General features: G+C 37.5%; 2 protein-coding genes across 2 annotated transcripts; one reads left to right on the top strand and one right to left on the bottom strand.

Moving 5' to 3' along the window:
- Nucleotides 1-11: 11 nt before the first annotated feature.
- LOC6575251 (integrator complex subunit 5) lies at nucleotides 12-3,719 on the bottom strand. Its single transcript, XM_002001229.4, has 9 exons — nucleotides 3,551-3,719; nucleotides 2,708-3,483; nucleotides 2,308-2,652; nucleotides 1,983-2,247; nucleotides 1,480-1,919; nucleotides 1,054-1,418; nucleotides 708-987; nucleotides 507-649; nucleotides 12-428 (listed from the first exon to the last, which is right to left on the bottom strand). The coding sequence occupies exons 1-9, from the start codon at nucleotides 3,655-3,657 to the stop codon at nucleotides 126-128; spliced, it is 3,024 nt and encodes a 1,007-aa protein (XP_002001265.1). The 5' UTR covers nucleotides 3,658-3,719; the 3' UTR covers nucleotides 12-125.
- Nucleotides 3,720-10,301: 6,582 nt separating this feature from the next.
- Nucleotides 10,302-23,864, top strand: LOC6575250 (elongation of very long chain fatty acids protein). Its single transcript, XM_032732840.2, is given in 7 exon segments — nucleotides 10,302-10,361; nucleotides 20,634-20,771; nucleotides 22,446-22,553; nucleotides 22,616-22,696; nucleotides 23,108-23,569; nucleotides 23,633-23,829; nucleotides 23,831-23,864. Coding segments are annotated over 7 exon segments (1,050 nt in total). The 5' UTR covers nucleotides 10,302-10,316; the 3' UTR covers nucleotides 23,850-23,864.
- The last annotated feature ends 1,244 nt before the right edge of the window (nucleotides 23,865-25,108 follow it).

Below are 25,108 nucleotides of genomic sequence, written 5' to 3'. Positions count from 1 at the left end.
TCGAACTGATCTTATTTATGGAATCTTTGTAGTTTATTGACAAATTTTGTATGATCCTTAATTGGCATTTAAAGTTCGCAATGCCAATTAAGGATCATAACTTAACAGTTAGCTAACTAATTATATTATTCCAATTCTACGACTTCAATGCTGGATTTGGGTGCCGCGAATATTGTTGGCTCTGCTGTTGCTGTAGCGGGTGTACTTATGTGCAGGTCGCTCATTATGAACATTTGATGATAGTGCGGTCCGAGTTTGCTGAGCTTCCTTTGCATCAGATGCCGCAGCGTGTCTACATACTGCGACGGCACGTTCACCTGACTTGTGTTGCGCCAGTGCAGACCATTGTTGTCCACGTGAAAGAGCGCAGGTGAGGGTACATGATCCTTTAAATAATTCCAAATGCACTCACGCAGCAGCACTGCAATCTGCCAAGTAGTGAAATGGGTGAGAGTTATTTGGTAAGTAAATAATATAAAAGTGCATATATCTAATCGAAAACTTACCTCCGGCGCATCGAAGTGCTCAATGATCATGTGCAGGTTGGAAAGCGGTGGCGGTATAAGCTGGCTGATGGTCAGTAGCTGTAGCAGCTTTTTAGTGCACAGCATGAGCTCATCGTTGGCGGATGTGGGCTGAAATTTGTTGACTGTAAAATGGGAAACATAAATATTAAATGATAAACTGAGTACTTGTATATGACTCACCGTTCTTGCCGCGCCAATGATGCAAACATGTGGCGCACAGTGCACGCAGCAGTACTGAGGAGTAGCATAATGCGGGCCTGTGGGTCGCGATTAGGCCAAGGACAGCCCACAGTACAGGCGATGTTATGAAGGCACGACGTATTTGCATATCCCGCTCCATGGTGACGCGAGTGAACTCCTCATCGGGAAAGGGCAGCCCATTGTACATGACATCCGTTGACACCAATTCGACGAGCGTTAACGACACAAGTGAGTATCCTTCAACATTGTTAGGTTTTTCCTGGCAGAATAAAATTTCAATAGTTTCAGTTGTAAACTTGATTGAAGAGTATGTGTTTTGACATACCAGATCTAAGCAGCATGCATTCAGAGCCTTCAGATATAATGTTTGCTTCTCCGCATCGCAGGTTCTGTTGTTGACGGGCAGCACAGGTCGCAGACCTCGTCCAATAACACCTGAATGCAGGACCGAACGATTTGAGTTTGTACCCGAGCTGGTGTGCAGATTTTGCACAATAAGCAACTCTTGTTCGGGTATTTGCAGCTCATCCAGTTCGTATTCTTCTATCTGCCCCAGTAAATGGCCATGATAGAAGAGTGCACCCTCAACCAGCTCACGCAGACATACAGTGCGTGCAATTTTTCTTGCTGTGCACTGGCGCTGCAGCAAGGCAAACGCTCGATGAGCGGCTGCTGCGCGACGAATGATGGCTAGGGATATAAATAATTCATTAGCTGTTCAGTCAATGAGAAAAATTAACTAGGGGCTTACTTTCTTCGGTGAGAGCCACAAAGAAGTACTTTACGCTTAGCACGGCTAGTTTCAGCACCAACGGTGTGCGCAACACATTGCTGCGTGCTCCTGCCTCCATGTTATTCAACAGTTCGACTATTAGATGCGCCAAACGCATGCATGCCGCATCAGGTGTTTCTTCTGTCTTGGGCAATTCACCCGGTTCTAGTTTAGATCGCTTATTCGGGCCATTTCCGTTATACATATCAGGCTGTGTTTCATAGTTGTTGTTGTTGTTGTTATTGGCCTGTTGCTTTTTAAACTTCTCAGCGCTGCGCTCAGCTGCAAGCTTATCCATCCGTAACACCAGCTTTAAAATTGTGCAGTCGAGAATTTGTATTATCTTTGGCAGACATTCGTTCAGTGATTGCATCAGCAACTGAGGCTTGATGTGTGAAAACTGACTCTTCTTGTGCATTCTATTGGAAAAGAGACAACATTAAGAATATACTCAAATAATTAAAATTTTTAGGATTTCTTACTTGGTCAATAGGTTGAGGTTGTAAAAGGTATTATACGCCTCACTTGGCGTGCCGGGCTCAACAGGCAGACGATTGTTAACCTGTTCCTGTAACGTTATATCCTCTAGCACCATTTTGAAACCTTGCGTTATGCTGGGAAAGTTAAGCACGCCGCTCTGGCCACCCAGCAAGCGCATCAGTGCTCCAATTGTATTTGGATTTTGAGCATACGATTTGCGCAGCAATTGTGATATGGTCTGATAATAGATATGAGGATGTTGTGAGGCTGCAAAGCAATGATTTATTGAGTCTATGATGCCAATGATTATTTATTCCTTATACTTACAGACAACGAGCAGCAATCGCACTGCCGTCTGTTGCTCCAATAGATTTGTACTTAGGCAGCTCTTCCACAGCATATATTTAGTTTTCTCGCTGGCCAAGTCTCCGAGTAATGGAAAGTTACGCATGTTGAGCACCCATTGCTCCAATTCCTGCATGGACGTATCCAGAAAGTCTTGACACCAGACATACTTTTCAGCCAATTTGGCAACCATTAAGAGAAGTTTGGCGCCGTGTTGATTTAGGCGTAGCACAGCATTATTCAGGGAGGGCTGCATGTCGGCAAACATTTTGTTGCTTAGCCAAAGCGGCGCCTTCAGCACAATTGCCTCGCACATTTCTTCGTTATCTGTAAGGAATATTTTGGTTTAGTTTATACTATTTAGTATACAACAAATACTCACATGTATCTATAAACACATTGACCAAGCTCTGTAGTATCGCATCGGAATAGTTTGTGGTTATTAGCAGAAATGGGACTATAGCCACGTCAAGTGACTTTTTGGGCTCCAAGCCATCTTTGAGCATTTCACAGAATGCGGCACGCAGTTGTTGCTCATGACATGATGTCATGTAGTCCAGTATGCCTGCTTCCGAGTCCAGATGACAGCGATAATCTTCCACAAAACGCTTAATACCGCACTGCAGTATTTGCATAATGATCTTGTACGGAAAGCAACCCCCCAGTCGCGCCACAATCCAGTCAAAAGTCATTGGATAGCGATGAAATGCATTCAACATGGTTTCCACACATGACTCTGCCTCCGTGTTGTTCAGCTTACGAAAGCAGCCGTTGATTAGCGTGAGTAGACCGTGCATTGCGCTGCACTCCAGCCAATAGTTGCACGAGGCAGGAATGGTCATGCGGCGCTGTGTGTACTTATCTGATAGCTTAGCTACTAACTCCAAGCTCCAGTTGGCTATGAGTGGCGACCATGCCGGTGGACCTTTCCATATTAAATTTTGTAGCGATGTTTTGACGATATTAAAGCTTTCGTATTCCTCTGCCCTCATCTGTTGATGCGCATTGCCATCCTGTTTCATTTGGGATATAGGCAGGCCGGTCTTCTGATCAATCATTTCGGGAGATATATACAGCTGAACTCCGATCTCTGCCAGAATGCCAAAATAATCAAACACAATGTCCCGAGTGGCCGGCAGTTCATCGAGAAAACTCAGCCTGTGTACGTAAAATGCATTGAGTAAAAATTATCTGCTGAATTCCTGCAAATAGGACGCAAACTTACGCCAGTTTGATTAATGAGGGCTTTGTTAGTAGCTGTGTATTACTGTGGCCATTGCTAACTGTGTCTATAAATTGTTTAAGTTGGTCCAATATATTTTGTTGCAACATTTTAACTTGTTTGGGTCTATTTCTTCAGGCAGCCAGAATCCGAGTACACTGAATTGTTGATATTGTATCGATACTATCGTGCGTAAACGGCTGTGCGATAACACGTTCACGATTAGTAGCAAAGTGATTATTTTTCATATATCGACTTTTTCCGAAATACGAGTAACGTTTTTTTTTCTACGTGACGAAAAACTGTAAACTTGCAAATGAGTTTACATTAATAAATAAGAGCAACGGTATAATATGCTAATGTTGCATCAACAGAAGCAGCATTTAAATTAATATTATTAGTATAATTTTTTAAAATCGAATTATTTCTAAAGACAGCTATATTGCTGCTAAACTATCCATCAATTTTAAATTTAAATTTCTTTATCGATATTTGTATTCAATTGCATATATATCATCGATATAATTGCTGCGCGGATTAATTGAAAATCTACAAAAAATTTCCACTTAAATCAATCAATCTGCATATAGTAAACATAAATTATTCAAATTGGTTGTATATGCATAAAATGCATTTTTTACCGTTTTGTTTTTAATGAGCTTAGCTTTTGTTTATGTTAGCAACTGATTTGCATACAAATAATATATGTACAATACAGTAAAAGCATAACAAAATAAAAATAAAAATGAAATTTACTAAATTCTCATGCAAATTTTTAAATGTTGACGCATGGAATTTTTGTGCACCATATATTTCTTGCTAATTGACGAAATTGTCTAACTTGAGATCAATACAATGACCAATTAATATTAGTTAGCCGATTCATTAGGTTTCTGTGTCAACCAGCTGACCTTGATATCATTTCCAACATTGCCGATGTTAAAATCTCTTGCGCAATTTCTAATACCTCTGTTTGGTTTTATGTGTGTACTAAACCCATCGCAGTGGTCATCAACTTCATTCATGCTGATGATCATTATCATGATCCATCTTTAAACGCACATTCACACTTTTAAGTGCTGCTGCTGGTGCTGATGCTGCTGGTGCTGCTGATGCTGGGTCTTCTGCAGATCAATATGCTTTGAACTTGTTTTGGCTGTTGACAAATGTTTTTTTGTAAAAAGATGGACGCGCATCACGTTTTGTTGTTGTGTAGTACGGAAAATCCACGCCGTGTTAATTTAATAGTCTTTACTATTTAAAAATATTTTTTTGGCAAGCCACAAACTGGTTTTTCTCGCTTTCTGTATTTATTATTCTTGATTTCACGATTGACTTTCGATTGCATTGCATTGCTTAACGCAAATACCATGTAAATATGAGAATGATTTGCAGAATTAGAAAATGACGCTTGAGTTAACCGTTATTTAATAAACACAACAACAATGATGGCTAAAGCAAGTGCACCAACAACAACAACAACAACAACGAGCAGCAAGGCCCATGTGTTGCTGCAATGCAGCTGCAGTCGCTGTTGTTAGCAACCGAGGCATCGACTGCGACTTCGACTGCCGCCGCCTTTGTCTTTGAATTTGAGTCTTGAAGAGCTATTGAGGCTCTTTCAGCGCCAAATCAACGCATCAATCATTGGAAGTTGCACAATGCTGGGCCAAAGGGGCCACCTAATGCCAGTTACTGCAATTACGAATTGATGTGGTTGGATTAGATTTTCAATAGTCATTAACCCTAGAATCGATGTAATTTATGTGTATGTCTTACCTTTGCACGCGTTACGCCATGTTTGGTTGATTTGACAAACGCGCAAAACCGAGCGAGACCTTGAACTCCCAGCGTTAGTTTATCATATTTGTATTTAATAGCTGGTCTATGTTTAAATAAGGTCAATGCTCGTAACGAGTTTACAATAAACAAACAAAAAGCGCCAAAATATTCAACTTCAACCACAACAACACCCACAAAAAACTGGCCAGAAATGGATAATGGCCTTAGCAACAAAACCATCATCTGCCAAAGAAAAAAAAAAAAAAAAAAAAAAAAAAAAAAAAAAAAAAAAAAAAAAATTGCGCATTTGATCCCCACTTGACCAGCGTGTAAGTATGTATCCATGGTCCAACCGTTGCTCAAGGACCTGAAGGTTGCACAATTAGGCGTACAGCCTGGTATGGTGATCAGTAGATGAACTTTAAAAAGCATTAGTCCAGGAAACGCAATGACCATACCGGAAGCTGAAGAAATATACCCAAGCGAAAACTGATTGGTGATCAGAGATCACTAGATAGTTCTGTATTTATCTAATAAGTTTGTATTTAATAACTAACCAAAGATTTTAATTGATTAATTGGCAAATTTCTATTTAACGTAATTGTTCTCTAAAATTCTATCTAATTTATATTTATTATATTTTAATAGCTAGTAATATTTACTAATTATCCATCTAAGGCTCTGCCTATAACAATTTTTTATTCAAAATAGTATAGGTATAATGCAATAAAGTGCAAAGGCTTATATATGTGCAAATAAGGCAAGCATTGTTATCAAACTTAAAGGCATTTAAATATCGTACTTTGTATAGTGTAAAACTTAAAGCGTAATAAGTCAATAATTAACTAGCATTATGCAATATTAACGATGATTCGACAGTATTGTGAGCTGAGAGAAATGAATAGCTATGACATACTTACGAACACAGAAGTCCAACTCGATCGGGCCGCTAACAGATTAAATCGAGCACAATGCGCTGAAAAGTGTTTTACAAAACATTTTGTTAATTTGACTAGGAATGACCAATGTCAAGGCAAAGCATAAAATTTCAAATCCAAATGCAGACATTCGTAGTTTGAAATTCGAGCATCACAGTGGGCTTGTTTCGGTCGCTTTGGTGTGCATGCTTTATGATTGAGGAAGCCGCAGTTGGCTATCATCGAAGGTGGGTTGGCTGTTCTTATTCTGTCACAGCATCGCAGATGCCCACACGTTGGCGCCATAAACGAGAGCCAATGTTTTTGTTTTTTCTTCTTCTTTTTTTCCACTGCTAATTTCCGTTGCGTTGGTAGAGTCAAATAGATAAATATATATCAAAATAAACAATAGCAAAATGCGGCCAGCAACACATGTCAAAGTCTTAGTCTGGAATTTTAAATGAACGCAAATCTTTAAACTAGTTTTGTCTCATAATTAATTTGTATGCATACTGTATGCAAAAATATCGCATAGTATTGTTATTATTTTTGCAAATATTTGACTATTGAAATACTTAATATTTGCATTCGTATGCATCTACTCTTTCATAAGATTACGGAAAATACGCACGCGCATTGTCAAGGGTTAACTTATGGCCTCTCATGGGCTTTCACAAGAACTTTGCACTCAACGCTCATCGTTCACTGCTTACCGTAGCTAAACGCAGCTAATCAAAGAAACGAAAAAAAAAAAGCCACTACTTGAGAAGAGCGTAATAATTAGCACTGCCCTTTTATGTGGGTGCAAAGGCACAGAGCGAAGAGCAACAAAGAGCGAAAGAGAGAAAGGTAAGCCGAAAAAAGCTTAAGCGCAAAGTCGAATGCGACGCCGCTTCAGCCACTCGGCCAGTCGGCCACTCGGCCATTCGACCACTCGGCTTATTGAGCTGTACAGCAGCTTAGCGCTCGGCAACAGCATCCTTGCACAAAAATTCGAGCGCAAGCAGCTAAAAGTGAGAGCGCAGCTCTGGCGCTCTCACACATATACATACGCATACACATACACAAATCGCTGACAGCTGCCGACAACCTGTTGAGCTGTTGTTGAACTGAAGCTGCGCTCAGAATTTATCAAAAAGCTTTGTATTCGCTCACCAAAAGAAAAAAACTAAAACGCCAGCGTCGACGTCGACGTCGGCGTCAACATCGCTGCTGCCGTGCCGCTTCGTATAAAAGTAAAGCGGCAACGAGAAATCAAAGTTATTTCAGTGTTTTTGATTTGAATGGTAATACGTGCGCTCACCTAGGCCCCGGTCGAGTCCAGTTAGAGACTACCGACTAGATATTTTTAAAAAGAAGCAGCTGGTCAAATCAGTTGGCCATCAGCAGCGGAGTTGGCAAAACGATAGTTTGATGTGACTGTGATTTAGTTAAAGTAAACACATAAATTCAACGAAGAATTCAATTGAGTATCGAGCATATTAATTGAATCTATATGAATTGTGTGACTTGTGCGCGTGTTTAATCAATTAATTAACATAACTGTCTCAAATACTTAACGTATGCAAATGCCAATGCAAGCATAAGGATAATATAAGTGCATTAATAAATTCATTCAAAGTGAAGTATTTTGCCGCATGCCGCCAAATTGATTTGAATAATTGCCAGTGATAAAGCAAAATCGATTAAAAATATTGGAAAATTCATTCAACTGAAGTTAGTCAACGGGAATTAATAATTGCATAAAAAATGGTAAGTGCGAAATAAAAAACATTGAAGTGACGATTGTAAATTTGTAATCTAATTAGGATAAATTACATGCCTATCACTTGCCCACGAGCTGCAAATAATAGTCATAAATATTTCTATGGCAGAACTTTGAACCATAGAATAAATGGTAAATCACCCGATCTAAATTGCAGTTGCATCTATCTATCTCCACCCATAAGTCGCAATATCTCATGTTACATTGTGAATTTCGCAAGAGGAGGATAGATAAACACTTGAGCGCAGTCGTTAAATTATCTGTTAGTTGAGGGCGATTAGGCGTCGCCTAACCTTCTAACTTAGAAATTTACACGATCGGGGTTTTTTCCCTTCAGTGTCAAGTTCTTTGTTTCTCTCTTTGATCGAGCGTTTCATTTCTGCAGAAATGCAAATACGAGTACGAAATCTACAGTTCATATTTGTCAAGTACAAATTATCCAAAGTTTTCAATGTCTTTTCTTAACAATTTGCAGCGCACAGAACTTTTGCTGCTTTTATGTTTTTTTTTTTTTTTTTATTATTCTTTTTAATATTTTTTTTTTATTTTTTTTTTGCATTTTAATTTTCAAGTTTTCTACGCGACTTTGAATCATTTTTATTATTTTTTGGTGTCTGATTTGCAGTTATTTTCTAGTTCTGTTTTGCTAAAGTCTTTCGCACTTTAACTTTTCCACACATACACACACGCATGTAGAATGCATAGCAAATTTGTGAAAATTGCATTTTGTGCACTGTTGTTTGCGTTGCATCTGCTGGTCAAGTGAAGGGCGCTGTTGGCCTGGTCGACTCGCAAGCGCGCGGACTGCTGTTCGCTCGACAACATTTCACACGGAAATGCAATGCAACCGCACTGACCTTGAATCTCCTCAACTGGATAACTGGATAAATGGCTAACTGCACCGGTTGCCACATACCCTCTCCGTGGCACTTAAGAGTCTGGGGCTTGATTGGCGTGGTCTGATGGCAAGTGAAATGGATAAGATTTCAGGGTCAGCATTCGTATCCGTCGATTGCAGCAGCCACGGCACCAACAAGAGATTGCCTCAGTGAACGACATTGCTGTTGTTGTATTTATTTTGGGTTTTGTATTTGTGTTTGTTGTTGTTTTTGTCATTTGCTGTTGCATTGTTTTTGTCGTGCCTTTTGCTTTGCTTATTCGCCAAGTTTTTTTTTTCTTTATTTATTTTTAAATTTTTACTCATCATCGGATGATGCTGCGGCTGCTATGTAGAAATCCCAGTGATATTCATATTCATTCAGCTGCTTCACTGCAAATTCGACAAAAAAAAAAAAAAAAAAAAAAAAGTTAAAAAAAATGTGCTTTTGGTTAACCAATCGCAGCTAATGATCCCAGCGCACCCATTGCACCATTTTACAAAAATAAAAATAAATAAAAAATATGTATTCAAATCTTTCTTTTTTTGCTTTGGTATTTTTTTATGATTGCACAATGATTATTATAGCTCCATTTTTATAAATTTCTCTTGTAGTACTTTTTTGGTTTTATTTTGATTTTTGACACTGAAAACTGAGAGATTTTCAAGACGCTGACGACGCTATATATATTCGTTCATATTTGTCTTGGGACTTTTACTAGGCCAGCAAATGTAATAACGAAAAAAAAGCAACAACAGCAAAAATATAAAAAATAAATAAAATAAAAATTGATTTTAATCAAGCGATTTGTTTGCAATTGCTGTAAGCACCAGTTTGCCGCGCTGCCAGAGACAGTTTAGTCGCATTTACGTTGACGTTGACGTCGACGGCGCCGTCAGCGTCGCTTGGCGCACAGCTGTGCAGCCATTGAGAGCGAGAGAGCCAGTCCGTGTGTATGCTTGTGTGTGTGAGTGATAAGTTTTCGTTCTTGTAGTTGTTGTTATTGGCCGCATGTGACTCGATCATTTGTGCTTATGTTCGCTATGTTCAAGCAACGCGTCGTATGCGCGTTGCTGTCAAGTATCCGCACTGCAGCCGCAGGCACACACACATACACACGTCGAGGAGCTGCAGTCGCCGCGTGTTGCAATAATAGTGCAATTTGGCCAAAGGTTTATTGTCTAACATTGAATTTGTGCGTGCCTTCAGCACATTTTTTATCTCTGTATACAATTTGTATATATTTATTTTATGTATCTCCGCTCTCTATGTGTGCGTTTGTGTGTGTTTGTGTGGCCAAAGAGTTAACTCTATATCGTATTGTTGTAGACTCGCGACCAAGTGCTAAAAACTGATTAAAAATTTCATGTATTTTGTTTTGTTACACTCAAGAGAGATACAAGCAAGAGAAATAAAAGGTGTGCGCCATGAGTGTGACACAGACAGCGGTTTCTTATCAGACTGTCGTTGAAGTAAGTGTTCTGCTGTGATAATTCAATTACTGATCGTTTCAGATTAGAGAGCATATAAACATATGCATGCATGTATGTTACGATAAAAGCATTCAAATGACATTAAACAAGAAAATAACAAACTTTTAGGCAGTCACCGTGATTGATTAGCGCTTCAATTATTATGCATTTGCTTTTGTTTATATACACACACATATAAAGCTTATGCTTTCGAATAAAATATGACCTTAAGCTCGCTTAAAGGCCGTTCATTTACGCTCGGGAATAAGGTATTTGTTTATAAGTAAAATCGTCACTCTGAACACCATCTTTTGACTGAAAATTAATATGAATTAGAGATAAAAGCATGCCATTAATTGTGTATTCTCAGCATTGTATTGTATGAAACAGGTTGATGGACAACTTGCTTAACTGTCATGCAAGTCCTGAGCAAAGTTATTAACATTTGGCATTTGCAGTCTGGGACTCTCAGCCAACAAGTTTTCTGATGGCGTGCTGAACTGAACTGAATTGAACTGGATTGAATTGTCTTACGCATATTTACAGCTGTGCACTTGATTATTTGCTTAACTGTGCAACGCTCAAGTCAACAAGCCGCAACAAGCATGCAATACATTTTAAGCCACATACACAAAAAACGGAAAGCAACAAAAAGAACAACTTGTAACGGGGGCCTCTTACACCAATTACTTGGTATTTGAGGCCACAGCGGCGACGGCAGCAGCGACGGCGGCGGCGGCGGCGGCGGCCAACTGCTTGATTGCCAAATTAACGCGATTTAGTTGCTCTAAAAGTCGCGCGAGCTCCCGCTCAAACTGCCTCAAAGTCTTCTTTTGCCAGCAGACAAACAAGTAATATATACATACATATATATATATATACCATATATACCATATATACATGTATGTATATATATTAGTCTTTTGCTTTTTTCTATTTGGGTATATTCATTCCAGCTTGTGCAGCAAAGCGGTTTTTTTTTCTTGATGCTGATGATGAAATAATGTTGAGACGTTAAGGCGCGTTTTAAAACGCGCGCAAGTCGCTAGCGAATGTGAATGTTGTGCAGATCGCGTTGCATTTTCAACTTGACCCACAATTGCAGCAACTGCAACATCAGCACCACCAACAGCACTACCAACAGCCCCACCAACAGCCCCACCAACAGCACCACCAACAGCAGCAGCAGCAGCAGCAGCAGTTGAATGTTTATAATTTTTCTCTTTTATTTTTATTACTACACCCGATCGAGACTCAAATGGGCAGCACATTGCAAGCAGTATATGCTAGTGTGTGTGTCTGTGTGTGTCTGTGTGTGTATGTGTGTGTATTGGTCCATTCGGTGTTGCATAATTCGTCTTATTAGACAAGATGCCGCTGTTGAAGTAAAAGTCTCAAGCTGAACCTGAATTTTGGCTTCAAAAGCCAGTTGCACACACACATACATTCCTAGCTGATCTCTATGTGTATGTGTGTGGGTCTGTTGTTGGACTGCGCTCAACTTGACCTATAAATTGATTTTATGTTGTGCAGGTTCCACAATTCGTTTTTCGTCTCTTTTCTTTTCATTTCATTTCACTTCTTTGGCCTATGCTTTTTGCGTCTATTCAAAGCAATTTTTTTGTGATTTATGTTGTATGTGTTTTTTGCTTAAATAACCACAAAAATCACCAAGTGCGACACGAGCTTTGGCCGCTAGTTCAATTGGCCCCGTAGATTTCTTAAACCAGTTTCCTCGTCTTTTCATTTCGTATGCGTGTTTTCTTATATATTTCTTTTGATTTCATCCCCGGGGTGGGGGCAGGCGGGAAAGTAAAAGTGTTGAACTGTACAATTATACGGTTTTATGAATTTGTATTTATATTTTGTAGGTATTTTTTGTTTGTTTTTTGTTAATGGCATAGCAAATTACTTGGTGCCAGATGACACTGTTACTTATATAAAAAGTTTCGGCTCCATAAAAGTAAATCAAACTCAAAACACCACTAAACAGACAAGTCTCTAGTCGCAATCACAGACTCCGATTCCGAATCCGAGACAGGCCCCAAAAATGAAGAGTTGAAGTTGGCAAAAAAAAAAAAAAAAAAAAAAACAATCCAGTTCAACTGCCTGGCCGGTTGGCCTTGCCAAGAAATGTGTATATACATATATAGGTAAGACAAAAATTTGGACTGACCATGTTACTTCATCTCATCGCCGCCTCTCGACACCTTTTACTCATCTTCTCTGTGTCTGTGGCATCTCCCCTTGGATGCTGTTGACTTCCACAAGTTTTGCATTTGAAACTTGTTGTTGTTGTCTTTATTATGTACTGTTAACTTGTTGTTTTTTTTTTATATTTTTGGTATTATCTTGATTTAATTAATTGGCTAGTTGTTGAAAATCGTTAATAGCAGTATTGTTGCCAGCTTTGTTTTAGATATTTTGTGTATATTATTTTTTGCAACTTTTTATTGTTTAAAAATTTTCTTTGACTTTTGATGCACAATAATTTTGTTGCTGTTGTAATTTTGTATTGTTCAACTGCAGCTTTTGTTTGATTTATTTGTGTTTGCTTTGACTTAAGCAAGCATACATAATTTAACAAAATTAATTCATTTTGTAAGCTTTGATTTATTGATCCATAGTATTTTAAAATTATGTATTTGGCGTGTTATATTTTAGCTACACAATTAAAAACAAAAGTAAGCTGCAAAACAAAATTTTAAATTATTTTACAAATCGGGTTTCTTCTGGCGTGGAAACCTTGAACTTTTGAAGATCGTACATTGGAATAAATAAATATATTATTTATTTATTTTTTTTTTTTATTGAGCCTATTCATTTTTAAATTCAAATTTTGTTGGTTTGATTTGTCATGATACCTTACGTATTTTACATATATTTATTATAATAAAATTTTGTATTTGGGAGGTTTTATTTTTTGGTTAAAAATTATGCAAAAGTTACACTGCGTTGATTTTAATAATGGTCGTATTTATGGATCGATTTTTGTTACTCCTATGAAATTTTCAATCAGTAACTAAAGTAGAACATTATAAAATCTATTACTTTTATTAATATAATAAAATATTCCAAAATTCAAATATTTTGTAAAAGTTTCATAATTTTACTATACCATTTATTAATTATTAATAACCCATTATTTTTCGAAAATATTTATGAATTTGAATTTTGATTTGGAGATGCAAATTTGAAATACTTAATTTTTTAATCTATAAAATTTATGTTTGCATTTAAATTTTAATTAATTAATTTTGTTCTTAATAGGGAAAGAACTTAAGGAAAATAATTTTCAAATTTTTATACATTTTTATATTTTTTACGTTCATATAAAATTAACTTTTATTTTTTTGCACGATTGTAAAACTATTTCCTGTTTTAAAAAATCGGCATAAGCCAGCTTATTGTATTGGCAAGGCCAAATGGATGCATTAGTCATGGCTTAAAAGCCATTGCATTTCTGGGTTAGGCCCAGCTGAGGAGCGGGCTTTGTCGCTGATGTGTTGATGTCGCCACAGAGCCAAACAATGGTGATGAATGGTCATTATGGTCGTGGCCAGTTGTCGTGGCAGCAGTGGCATCAGTCTCAATAATTGACATGGTAAATTTTTAGGTGTTTGCTTGACCGCGTCTCCGGCAACTTAGCGCACTTATGGCGCATAATGAAGCGTTAAAATGTAACGCGCAGCAGCAGCGGCGGCAGCGGCGGTAGTGGCAGCGGCTGCAATAACCACAACAGCAGCCACAACAATTACAAATACCTTTTGTACACTTGCCGCTGCTGCTGACGGAAGCATTTTGGTGGGCATTTGTTGTAGTTGTTGTTGGTTTCTTTGGGAAAGCATTTGGCCAGCTCGTGTGAACCAAAGAAAGCGAAAAAAAGGGTCAGCGACAAGAGACAAGAGATGCTGCCGCGTCTGCTTACGCAAACAGCGGCCGCTGCCTGCTGCCCGCTGGACACACAGTATCGCGCTTTATGTAACACTAAATACCTCCCCAAAAAAGAAAAAGAGAAGAAGAGAGAAAAATCAAAATTACAATTTTAACTGGCCAACAATTTGCGGTGCAAAGTCCACGGCTATTGGCAAAATTCTGACATTTGGCACATTAAACTAACAACATCAGCATGAATTGGCAAAAATACAAAATGGCTGCAATATTATAGGTTTAATAGGTGAGCGTCTGGAGTGCGAGTGTATGTGTGTACGTGTGTGTGCTTAATTAATATACATTTCAGCCAGTGAGCTTTCGGTTTGATCAGAATTTTGATCAAAAGTCTTAGACAAATTTCCAAGCGTCTTGGCTTAGTTTTTTTGTTAGCGCCCCAACTTACATTTAAATATAATTAAATGTTTGCATTGGCTGTCGATATTGATAAATACCGGTTTAGACGGCTAGAGCTTGTCTAGGAGTATGAACTGTAAATGTTTGAACGCGGTATATCGTTTGATAGGGTATATGTATTGTTTGTATGAGTGGGGTATATCTGTTTAAGTTGCTGTCATTAAAGAGTTGATCATTTATATATGCTATATAATTTATTATATTAAAATATTACATTTTTACCGCTTGCTCTTTGGCATAAAATATATAAATCTGAATTTAAAAAAAAAAAAATATTTTTTCTTAATTTATTTTTTCTCTAGCTTTAGTTGCCTAAAAGCTAGCAGGACACTAATCTGTAAATATTTCATTATTACTTTAAAAAATCAAATCTAAAACACTTTCTATTATACAGCCTGTAGAGTATTTTTTTGCCGTAAATACCTGTCAAAAAAAAAAAAACGTCACTTTTATATCTTATAAATTTTGTTCTTAGTTCAACAAACCGTCAACAGTAATTTGATCGAAATTTATATTTCAATTTGGCTGGCGACTGCGACTACAAATTACCCTAAAATGAGATCGATTGTTGTGTTTTCCATGTTGATGTTTGGCATTTACGGCTGCATTAGAGCCCACCCAGAGCAGTATTGTATTCAATATGATCTTATTGAAATGAAAAAATGAGGCGTAATAACATTTGTTTTGCGGTAACAGAATGGAGCAGTCAAGACTGGTGTAGAATAATATGCTTAATATTGGAGTCACACTGTGAGTGGCATGCAAAGGTGGCTTATTGAAGTCTCTCGCACAACGTTATAGCCGCAAGATCGGTGCACGGTCTGCGCCGACAAGTGCGAACATGTGCGATAAATTAATACGGATGTTTATTGGTGAAATCAAACCGTCAACAACAGCAGCAATAGCAACAGATGCCAGCATATGACTTGCGGGTTTTTTCTGTTGTTGCTTGGATTAAGATACAAGTAACGCCTACACACACTTGACACATGCCCGGTAACGGGGCAACGTTCAATGAACAAAAGCAATTGGCAAGTTCGTGTCTTAAGTCTTTTGTTTTGTGCGCTAAGCTCATGAAATCGCATCGGGTTCACTCAAACGTTTTGACAAATCGCTTAAGCAGTGCTTAAGTTCATGATAAACAGTAGATTGCATTGTTAATTGATTGATTACACTGAACAACAAGTTTGTAGAGTTGAAGTCAAAAATTTATTTTATTACATTTTTTTTATATATTTTTATTTATATATTTTATATCTGAGATGAGCTCAATACTTGACTTGAGAAAAATTAGTAGAAAATGTTAATTGGTATGATTTAAAAAATCGCATCTAATATACTAATTTTGCACTCATAATACGTAGTAAACTGGAATCACATATATTCATCTGTTTCTCTATATGTGTATCATCTCTTCAATAATTTTCTTCTCGATAATGCAGCTAAAAAAATCAATAAAAATCGAAAGTTTGATTTGAAAGCCACAAATTGAAGTACTCATTTTATTTTCGTTTTATAGTACAGCTATTTACGTATTTGGAATTCTGACGTCATATTTAAAAAAAAGAAACATCCTTACTCAATTAGTATAAATTTCGCATTTTTATCTGCTCTCGTTAGGTTGCTGTTGTTTTATTACATTTCAAACCAGTTATTTCGTAATTAGTTTCCTCAAACTTGTACATATTTGAACCCAATTTGGCATTTTGGCTATTGCTCAAAATAGTTTCGGATCTGATTATCTGTTTTGAATCGCGTGATATCCGTGTTAAGAAATGAAAGCCAAATTAAGCTAGTTAGCTAAATGCCTTCGGGCTTTAAGCCTAGCCAATGATTCTACACGGAACTAATCGAGCGACTAAATCGAACTGGTGCAAGTGACAAACAGTGTGAGAGACAACTTAAATAACAGCTAACTAAAGAAGAAGAAGAAGAAGAAGAAGAGAAAACAAACAATTAAATTGCAATTGTAATTGCATTGAACGTCTGACTAAGTCTTAATACCAGTTAAATGCATATTATTATTTAAGTCTGAATGTGTTGACAGTGTGAAAAAATAAAAACTGGTTTAGTGACGCGCCTCCAGTAATTTTCCTTAATCAATGCGCTATAAAATGTGTATATATGAAAATAATATAGCTATAACTGACCTACGTCAGAGCCTGCATATTTTATATTACGACTATCTCAATTATTATGCATTTATTTATAATAATCAAAACAATTATTATGTAAAGAATGTCTGAGTGGGAAAGGAAGGCAAGGAAAGGCTGGCTGGCTGGCTGGCTAGCTGGCTAGCTGGTTGGCTTCTCTTGGGCACCGGAAGCACTTTTATGAAATTTACATTTGGTTTTCATTTGCTTGTTAAATTCAATTAAGCCGCTAGCGACACGCAATAAAAGTGAAAATCTCTCGTACGTAATTAGATGTAATCTCTGCGGATGGCCACTTTGCTGATGTTACGTTACGGATCATAGGTCATGATACCTGTGACTCATATGGGTGACACTCGGATATGGGTTAACGCTTGACTGTTGCTGTTGCTTCAGCTGGCTATATCAATTGTTTTTCTGCCGAGTCATCGGACGGGCACACAGTGCGTATGCGTACTATGCGCAATATATATGTTGAGCTAGAAGTCGATTGTGCAAACGCACACGCTTGTAACTCGTGAAAAAAACCCCAAGCACAGTGAACCACAGGCGGTCATTAAAGCAGCTAAATACAAGTCTTGCCACACAGTGAGAAAGATAGAGATAGATCGAGCGGGAGAGAGAGAGAGGGAGGGAGGTAGGTAGATAAACAGCGAGAGGGACGTTAACAATAAAAATTACCGCATTGCAGCTTTTCAGTTCTCTAGCTGCAGCAGCAGCAGCGAGTGCATCACGAAAAATGCCAAGCAAATAACCAGATGGGGCTGTCCAACCAATAATTACTGCCCAGCCTCCTCAGGCAGTGACCACACCCGCACAGCCTCCAGGCTAGTCCCATGCATCTCGCTCGCCTAATGGCCGAGACTGTGTGCCATTAATGAACTAACCAAACCCCATGACTTGCCCCCTGGACGCTGTTCGCGAGTGTCTCTGTCGACGAGGCGACAAGCGACAAAGCGACAACAAAAGCATTGTTGTTTATCTTATTCTCAGACTGACTGACAAACGGCCAATACAAGTGCTGTTGCATGACATGCAGCACAACAGGTGCCAGCAGCTGCCCATTAGCTAACTTGGCCGAAAAGCCAAAGCTTGCCATTAATTGACAAAGTGCAGGATAATTATGTTGCTTGATTTCGTTCAATTATGAAAGGTTTTACCAAGGTTAAACTCGAAAAAAATTAAACCTTTTTGCGTAACAAAATATAATATAAAAATTAAGTTCTTTTATGTGTATGACATTTGTATTTTTGTCTACCAATTTGTTTTTTAAATTTAATATTTCTCAACATTTTACCTTAAATTTATTTATGGACAATATTTACATATGCAAATATTCTGCAATATGGGGGCACGGAAAATTGCTAAATCTAAAGTTTTAGGATTAGGAACTAAATAACCATCGACATACTATACATACATAAATACTAATGTATATACCAAATTAGGGGCGTGGCAAATCGTAAATGAATATTCTGCAATCTGTAACGGCCGACTGCAAAGTTCTAACCTGTTTTTATTTACAATATATATATATATATGTATATGGCAAAGTAATCGAAGACAAAGTTCGCTTATTGAACATCTCATACGATTTTTCAATTACTCATGCATTACTTTAAATCTCAAGAATATGTGTGGGAGTCATTCTTAAATTCTGCATTTTCAGCATGACTTCACAAGCGTGGAATTATTTCTTGTTAAAATATTTGATGAAGCTTGAAGTCGAACGATTGAGTTAAAATATTGTTTCACAGTTTAATGACATTTTAGCTAAGTTAACCTATAGTATATATGTTTCGAGACATTTGATGAAATATTATTTGAGGCTTACCAAATGTGTCAAAATATTGTTTATAAATTTACACATCTTCTAACTGGAGAAATGTGGCAACTGAATCAGTTTAGAATGAGCGCAATTAACACTTCTTGATGAATTTCTCTGGGTGAACATCAAGACTAACTAGTTTCAGCTAACGAGTCTTTTGCCTTTGGCATAGCTCGAGCTCAAAACCCGTAGATTGACGTCAACTCAGTCCAATTGAACCTTAGACTCTCTGCCACCTGTCACCTAAGCCCCGGAATAAATAAGAATATAAATTGCAAAATAAAAACCTAATTGCGAGCTATAAACCTTCAAGTCTAATCTAGAAAGTTCAACCCCTCGGTTTCGGTTCGAAGGTTTATGATAATATTTAAAAGAATTTTCAGTACCGTCTAGAGCTTCTTTACATGTCTAAATTTTTGTTTTATTAAGCATCTTAGACTCAAGAATAAACAAAATAAGTTTGAGAAGAAATTATTATTTTTTTTTTTATTTCTAGGAATTTCTGACCCAATTCCATTTATTAGTTGCCCTTAAATGATATCAAAAAATATCTTATGTTTCTCTAGAACCTTCCAGACTTTAATAAATTATATCACACGTATGATATAATAATAATTGCAAATAGAAACCCATTAATTAATTATTATAAAGAGAAGCTGTGCAACTTTTTCAAATCGAAAGAAAAATCCAGAATTCAACGTAGTTCGCTCACTGCACAGCTGTCAGGGAATTGGCTTTTAATTGCGCTCGATGGCAAATCGAATTGCAATTAATTGCGGCTTTCCGCATATCTTACTTATGGGCCATATTCTGCCAGCCAGCAGCTACTGACAAATGACCGTTACTGATGCGACGTCGATATGCGACTTTAACGATATGCAGTCAATTAAAAACAAGTCCTACACAAATTCACTCACGCCTGGGCAATTTGCAGCCATCTCTTGACGATGGAAATTATCAGGGCGTCAGCCATTTGGCTGCCTATAACTGCCATTAACATAACTTGTTTAATAATATATTACATTTGGAATCTTCAATTATTTTAAATACTATATTTTGCTCATTTGCTTTTCCTGTTCCTGTTTGAGTGTTTTCTTGTTGTATTACATGTGGATGAGATTGTAGTTGCAACTGTAATAGACCAGTTTACTTACGGGTGTGGCGGTAAATATATTCTTGATCAGCCTGTTGGGGTCACCCCTTCTCCTGCGTGTTACATAACATCTAACCAGGTCTGCATGCCTGTCCATATAAACTCAATAATCTAGCTCGCGAGAATTCAACTTTTTTAGTATACCTAGCACATTCGATTGGCTAAATTTATTTAGGCTCAGCTCGAAGAGTTGAAAATTTAGAGAACTTAAAATTTACTATCCATGTGTGCAAGGTGTTCACATACATTCGTAATGCATGGCAGAAATAGCAGCTGTATTCTGGGTATTGGCTAGTCGAGCACTCCCCACTGGAGCATTTGCACTTGTTTTTCTTAAGCTTGATTTTGGGCAACCCGACGCCAAAACGTTAATTGACGTACAAATATTATGGGGCTACATACGGAAACTCACTGAGAATGCGGTTTGACGATTTTTCTTTCCGAGCAGCCGGTTTCGTTGCTAACACACACACACAAACAAGCATATATGTTGCACAAATGATTCAGAGTAGATCAATGGGTAGGTGGTTAGACAGACAGCTCGTGTTAGACTCGGCTTTAGCTTTAATTACAATCCCCTAGATCGAGGCACATGGAGCCAGCGGCTGGGGACCCACGTAAGATTTTGATGGATTTAACTGATTTTTAACCGATTTAATAGTTTACTACTAACGGCTTGATGTTGCAATTGATTTAACATTTGCACCCTATAAGAGCCAAGGCTCTTTATTGTAGCCACATTGCCTAAGAGTTTGACTAACAATATATTTCATTTATTTTTTGTGTTGCAGGAGTATATCAGACAGTTTTACGATGGCTGGCGGGATCTCATGGACAACAAATCAGATCCGCGCACCCGAGACTATCCGCTCATGAGCTCACCATTTCCAACGATAGCAATCAGCTTGGCCTACGCATATTTCGTTAAGGTAAGTGGAAGGGTAGCACACAGACAGACAGACAGGCAGACAGACAGACAGTCATCTATAATTACACCTGTGGTCGCTCGGGCAGTAAAATAAAAATCCCCAAATGAGCGGCTCTAGAATATAGCACTTAAGAGTGCTTAAGGCGGTTAGGGATGTTCTAGCTGGTTCCAACTGCCAATCAACTCTTGATGACCTGGCATTGGCACGCGGATGCATTTTACGATCGACTCCTGCACCCAGTGAAACAAGTTTTTCATTGCAAAAAAAACTAAAAACAATAAACTAAAAAACTAAAAACAAAAAGAAAAACGTAAATCAAAAGCGATAAAATGAAACATATTAAATAAGTTCAGGGCCAGTCGAACCATTCAAAATCAAAGGCAATCAGCGCTAAACGAGCGAAGCCGATGTCGAAACGCGCGATACTTGACCCAAGTGGGCCAAAATTACATATGCAAAAAAGCAGCAGCAGCAGAAGAAGAAGAAGAAGAAGAAGAAAAGAAGTAGAAGCAGCAGAAGCAGCAAGGAAAGAGATGAAACAAAATTTGTAAAACCCAAATTCGAAAAACGATTTCTATTTAAGTTTCAGCTTTGCATTGCTTTACATTTTATATATACATATGCATGTAATCATTTGAATGGCTTTCGAATAGCGCACACAACAAAAGACTTAGGCAACGAACTTGTCCCAATATCAACATCAGCCGCAGCCTCAAGAGCCGCCGATTGATTCGATAATTACAGCATTCGTCGGACACCTTTTGTTTGATTATGTAGTATGTGTTAGATGCTCAATTAAAACCAGTGCTGCTGGCCCAGCTCACACAGCCCCAAATGACATCTATGCTGGCTGTCAAACGAATTTCGAGCGTTTTGTATTTGTTTATTTACATATTTATATATCAATATATATGCATATATGGAGAATATGAACTATGCAGAACTCCGAGCCGGATCTCTGAGCCGGTTTTATAATAATGCATAGTTATAAACATTTATAGTCATATATATTTATAATAACAATTATACAAAAGTTTAAATGCATTATCGTACTTATGATTTATTCTGTAATCAATACGATTTATAGTCTTGAGACATATTGCGCAGTTCTGTTTATAATAATTTGTAATATAAATCATATATATGCACACATATACATATATTACAAGTGATTTATATTTATCGTATCTACGAGACATTGTGTGATAGCTTGATAGCCAAAAGTACAATTAAATCCACTTTAATTTGAAAGCAGTGCCACATTGCCTTAAATTATATAATTATATAAAGTGTTCTATACAAGTATAGCAGCCTGGACATCATTATAAATATAAATAATATAAATGCACTTAAATTTGGAAAATAAATTTGTACAAATTACATCTAACTTAATTTAGTATAATTTAAATAAATTTAATTTTAAACAAATATTTGATAAACAAAAATGACTTTAAAAACATTTTTTTATTTATAAAATAAAAAATAAAAAAATTGTATATAATTTGTATATCAAATTTTTCTAAATACATTTAAATTAAAGAATATTTACAAGTTAAAGGTCAATTATATTTTTATAAAAATTAAAAATATTTTAAAATTACGTTTCATCATATCAGATTTAAATACAATAAAAATATCTATACAACATTCTCTCTTTATCACACTTCTCTGCAGGTGTTGGGCCCCAAGCTGATGGAGAACAGAAAACCCTTTGAGTTGCGAAAAGTTCTGATTGTGTACAATGCAGCACAGGTTATATTCAGCGCGTGGCTGTTCTATGAGGTAGAGTGTGTTGAAAGCTCTGCCACTATTCGGAAATAAAACCATAAACTTTATATTTCTAGTCTTGCATAGGAGGCTGGCTGAATGGCTATAACTTGAGATGCGAACCCGTTGATTATTCCTATTCGCCGCGTGCGATACGTGTGAGTATCAAGTATATAGACAGCATATACATAAATAGTATTTATATGTTTATATATACGTCTATGTGTGTGTCTGTTAGAATGTATTTATGATTTAGCTGGTGTTTGTTCAGTGTGCCAGATTTATATGTATTAAGACAACCAGTTCTTTTTGGCTTAAACAAAGAGGAATAACGGCGACAGGTTCTTATGCTAATCAATCGATGACAAATGTCTAAGCCGCGATGCCGGCCGGCTGGCTGGCCTGGACCGTTCTTGGTCTTGCCTAGATTGAAGACTCACGTGTAAGCGGGCTTTAAAAAGAAACTGCCGAAAATGATCGTATAGAAAACCAATAAAAATTTACATTGTCCAACCTATATATATATAGCAAATAATAATGTATTTGTATACCCTGTATATTGTTTGCAGACCGCATATGGCTGCTGGTGGTACTACTTCTCCAAGTTCACCGAGTTCTTTGACACATTCTTCTTTGTGATGCGCAAGAGATACGATCAGGTGTCCACGCTGCACGTCATCCATCATGGCATCATGCCCGTCTCTGTTTGGTGGGGCGTCAAGTTTACACCTGGCGGACACTCGACCTTCTTTGGCTTCCTGAACACCTTCGTCCACATCTTCATGTACGCCTACTACATGCTGGCCGCCATGGGACCCAAGGTGCAGCGCTATCTCTGGTGGAAGAAATACCTGACTGTGATGCAAATGATTCAGTTCGTGCTCGTGATGGTGCACTCGTTCCAGCTGTTCTTCAAGAACGACTGCAACTATCCAATTGGCTTTGCCTACTTCATTGGCGCACACGCCGTAATGTTCTACTTCCTCTTCTCCAACTTCTACAAGCGGGCCTATGTGCAGCGCGATGGCAAGGTATGCAAACAAATTTATAAGCAATATATATATTTGGCTTATAAATTTTTGTCTCCTCTACAGGACAAATCGGCTGTTAAGGCCAATGGTCACACAAATGCCGAAATGAAGCAGCTGAAGGACGGCAACAGCAATGGCAACGGCAATGCCCACTCAAATAACTTCCAGAATCGCTTCCAGAACACCTTCTCCAAATTCACCACAGAGATGTGCAATCCGGCTCTCAACTCCAACTCGACGTCGACGGCGCGACAACGTGTTCAATGCGGGCAACAAGTGAGAGCCGAGCCGAGCCTACCCGTGCCGAGCCGTGCCGAGCCGTGCCGTGTCGAGCCCAGCCAGCCAACCAAGAAACAAAGCATAAATTAATTAAATGTAACAAATTAAATTACCGTAACATTAAATTAAACGTAAGCATAGGGAGTCCAAGCCTAATTCTAAGCCAAATCCACAACGAACATTATATTGAAAGCAAAACAATTGAAGCTCGAGAAAAAGAGAGAAAAAAAAAAAAAAACATTTTATCATAAAAATCCAATATTTGACAATTGCACGAATAGATCAAGCAATTATATTTATATATATATTCATATATATATACGTATAGAATTTTCCAAAATATAGTTAGCTGATAGATCTAGCTAATTCATATATATGTATATTTGTGTTTGATATATGTATATATACAATTTTTTATTATTCGGTAAAAGAAGAGAAAAGAAAAATAATTTTTGTAAGCGTGTTTCGTTGGATTTTTTGATCTACAGAAAATGTGTTTTTTATTTTATAAATAAAATCGAGATTTACAGAAAATTTTATAGCTTTTCCCATTTGCCTGATGTTTATTTTTATTAGTAAATAGCTGCCGTTAATGAAGCTGACTCTACCTGAGCAGGTAGCACTTCAATGGGTCTACTCACACGTGTCATCATGATTGAGCAAGCATAAGTAAACACTTTTTAGACCTCAACTAACTGACTAAGCATATTTAATTATATGTACTTGTGCATAACGAAGTAGCATTTGCGTATTTGTTTTTTTTTACAAGCTTCGTTGCTAAGGCAAACCTGTTGTCTATATATATGAATAGGCAATGCTGACTCCTTTAATAATTCAAAAAGCCGTTAAGTTACGTTCATGATCGTGGGTGAGTTTTGGTATTTTTTCGCAATGCATATCGGTATATTTATCCAAGTGCACAGTCTGGTCACTCTATTTAGTAACGGAGCTGCCACACCACTACAAACAGTTGGCGCCAAATAGCATGCTCGCTCTTTATCGGAATTACTCAGCTATATACAAGAAAATGTGCGGCAGGCACTCCAGCATTTTGCGCTCTCAAAGAGCAAATAAGCATAAAATTGTGACGTCACTGAGCGACGTATGCAATGTGACGCGCTCCTTTAAATATAACTAAATGAAACAAAAGTTTCTTCAATTACCACATCAGTAACGTTTAAAGACATGATTTCCTCAAATATATTATTTGTTAAGTAAAAAGTTATGAGGCTGTTGATGTACCATACGGATGTAACTTTT

This window comes from Drosophila mojavensis, unplaced genomic scaffold (genome assembly GCF_018153725.1).
Source record: "Drosophila mojavensis isolate 15081-1352.22 unplaced genomic scaffold, ASM1815372v1 contig_231, whole genome shotgun sequence".
Taxonomy (NCBI): domain Eukaryota; kingdom Metazoa; phylum Arthropoda; class Insecta; order Diptera; family Drosophilidae; genus Drosophila; species Drosophila mojavensis.
The sequence above is the reverse complement of the archived record's forward strand: the minus strand, read 5'-3'. Positions and strand labels throughout refer to the sequence as shown.

Excerpts from the sequence above, each read along its gene's own strand:
- LOC6575251 (XM_002001229.4), bottom strand. The coding sequence starts at position 3,657 with ATGTTGCAACAAAATATATTGGACCAACTTAAACAATTTATAGACACA. Across the intron at positions 2,248-2,307 it reads GCGATTGCTGCTCGTTGTCT|CCTCACAACATCCTCATATC; the intron begins GTAAGTATAAGG and ends ATTGCTTTGCAG. Across the intron at positions 650-707 it reads TCATTGGCGCGGCAAGAACG|TCAACAAATTTCAGCCCACA; the intron begins GTGAGTCATATA and ends CCCATTTTACAG.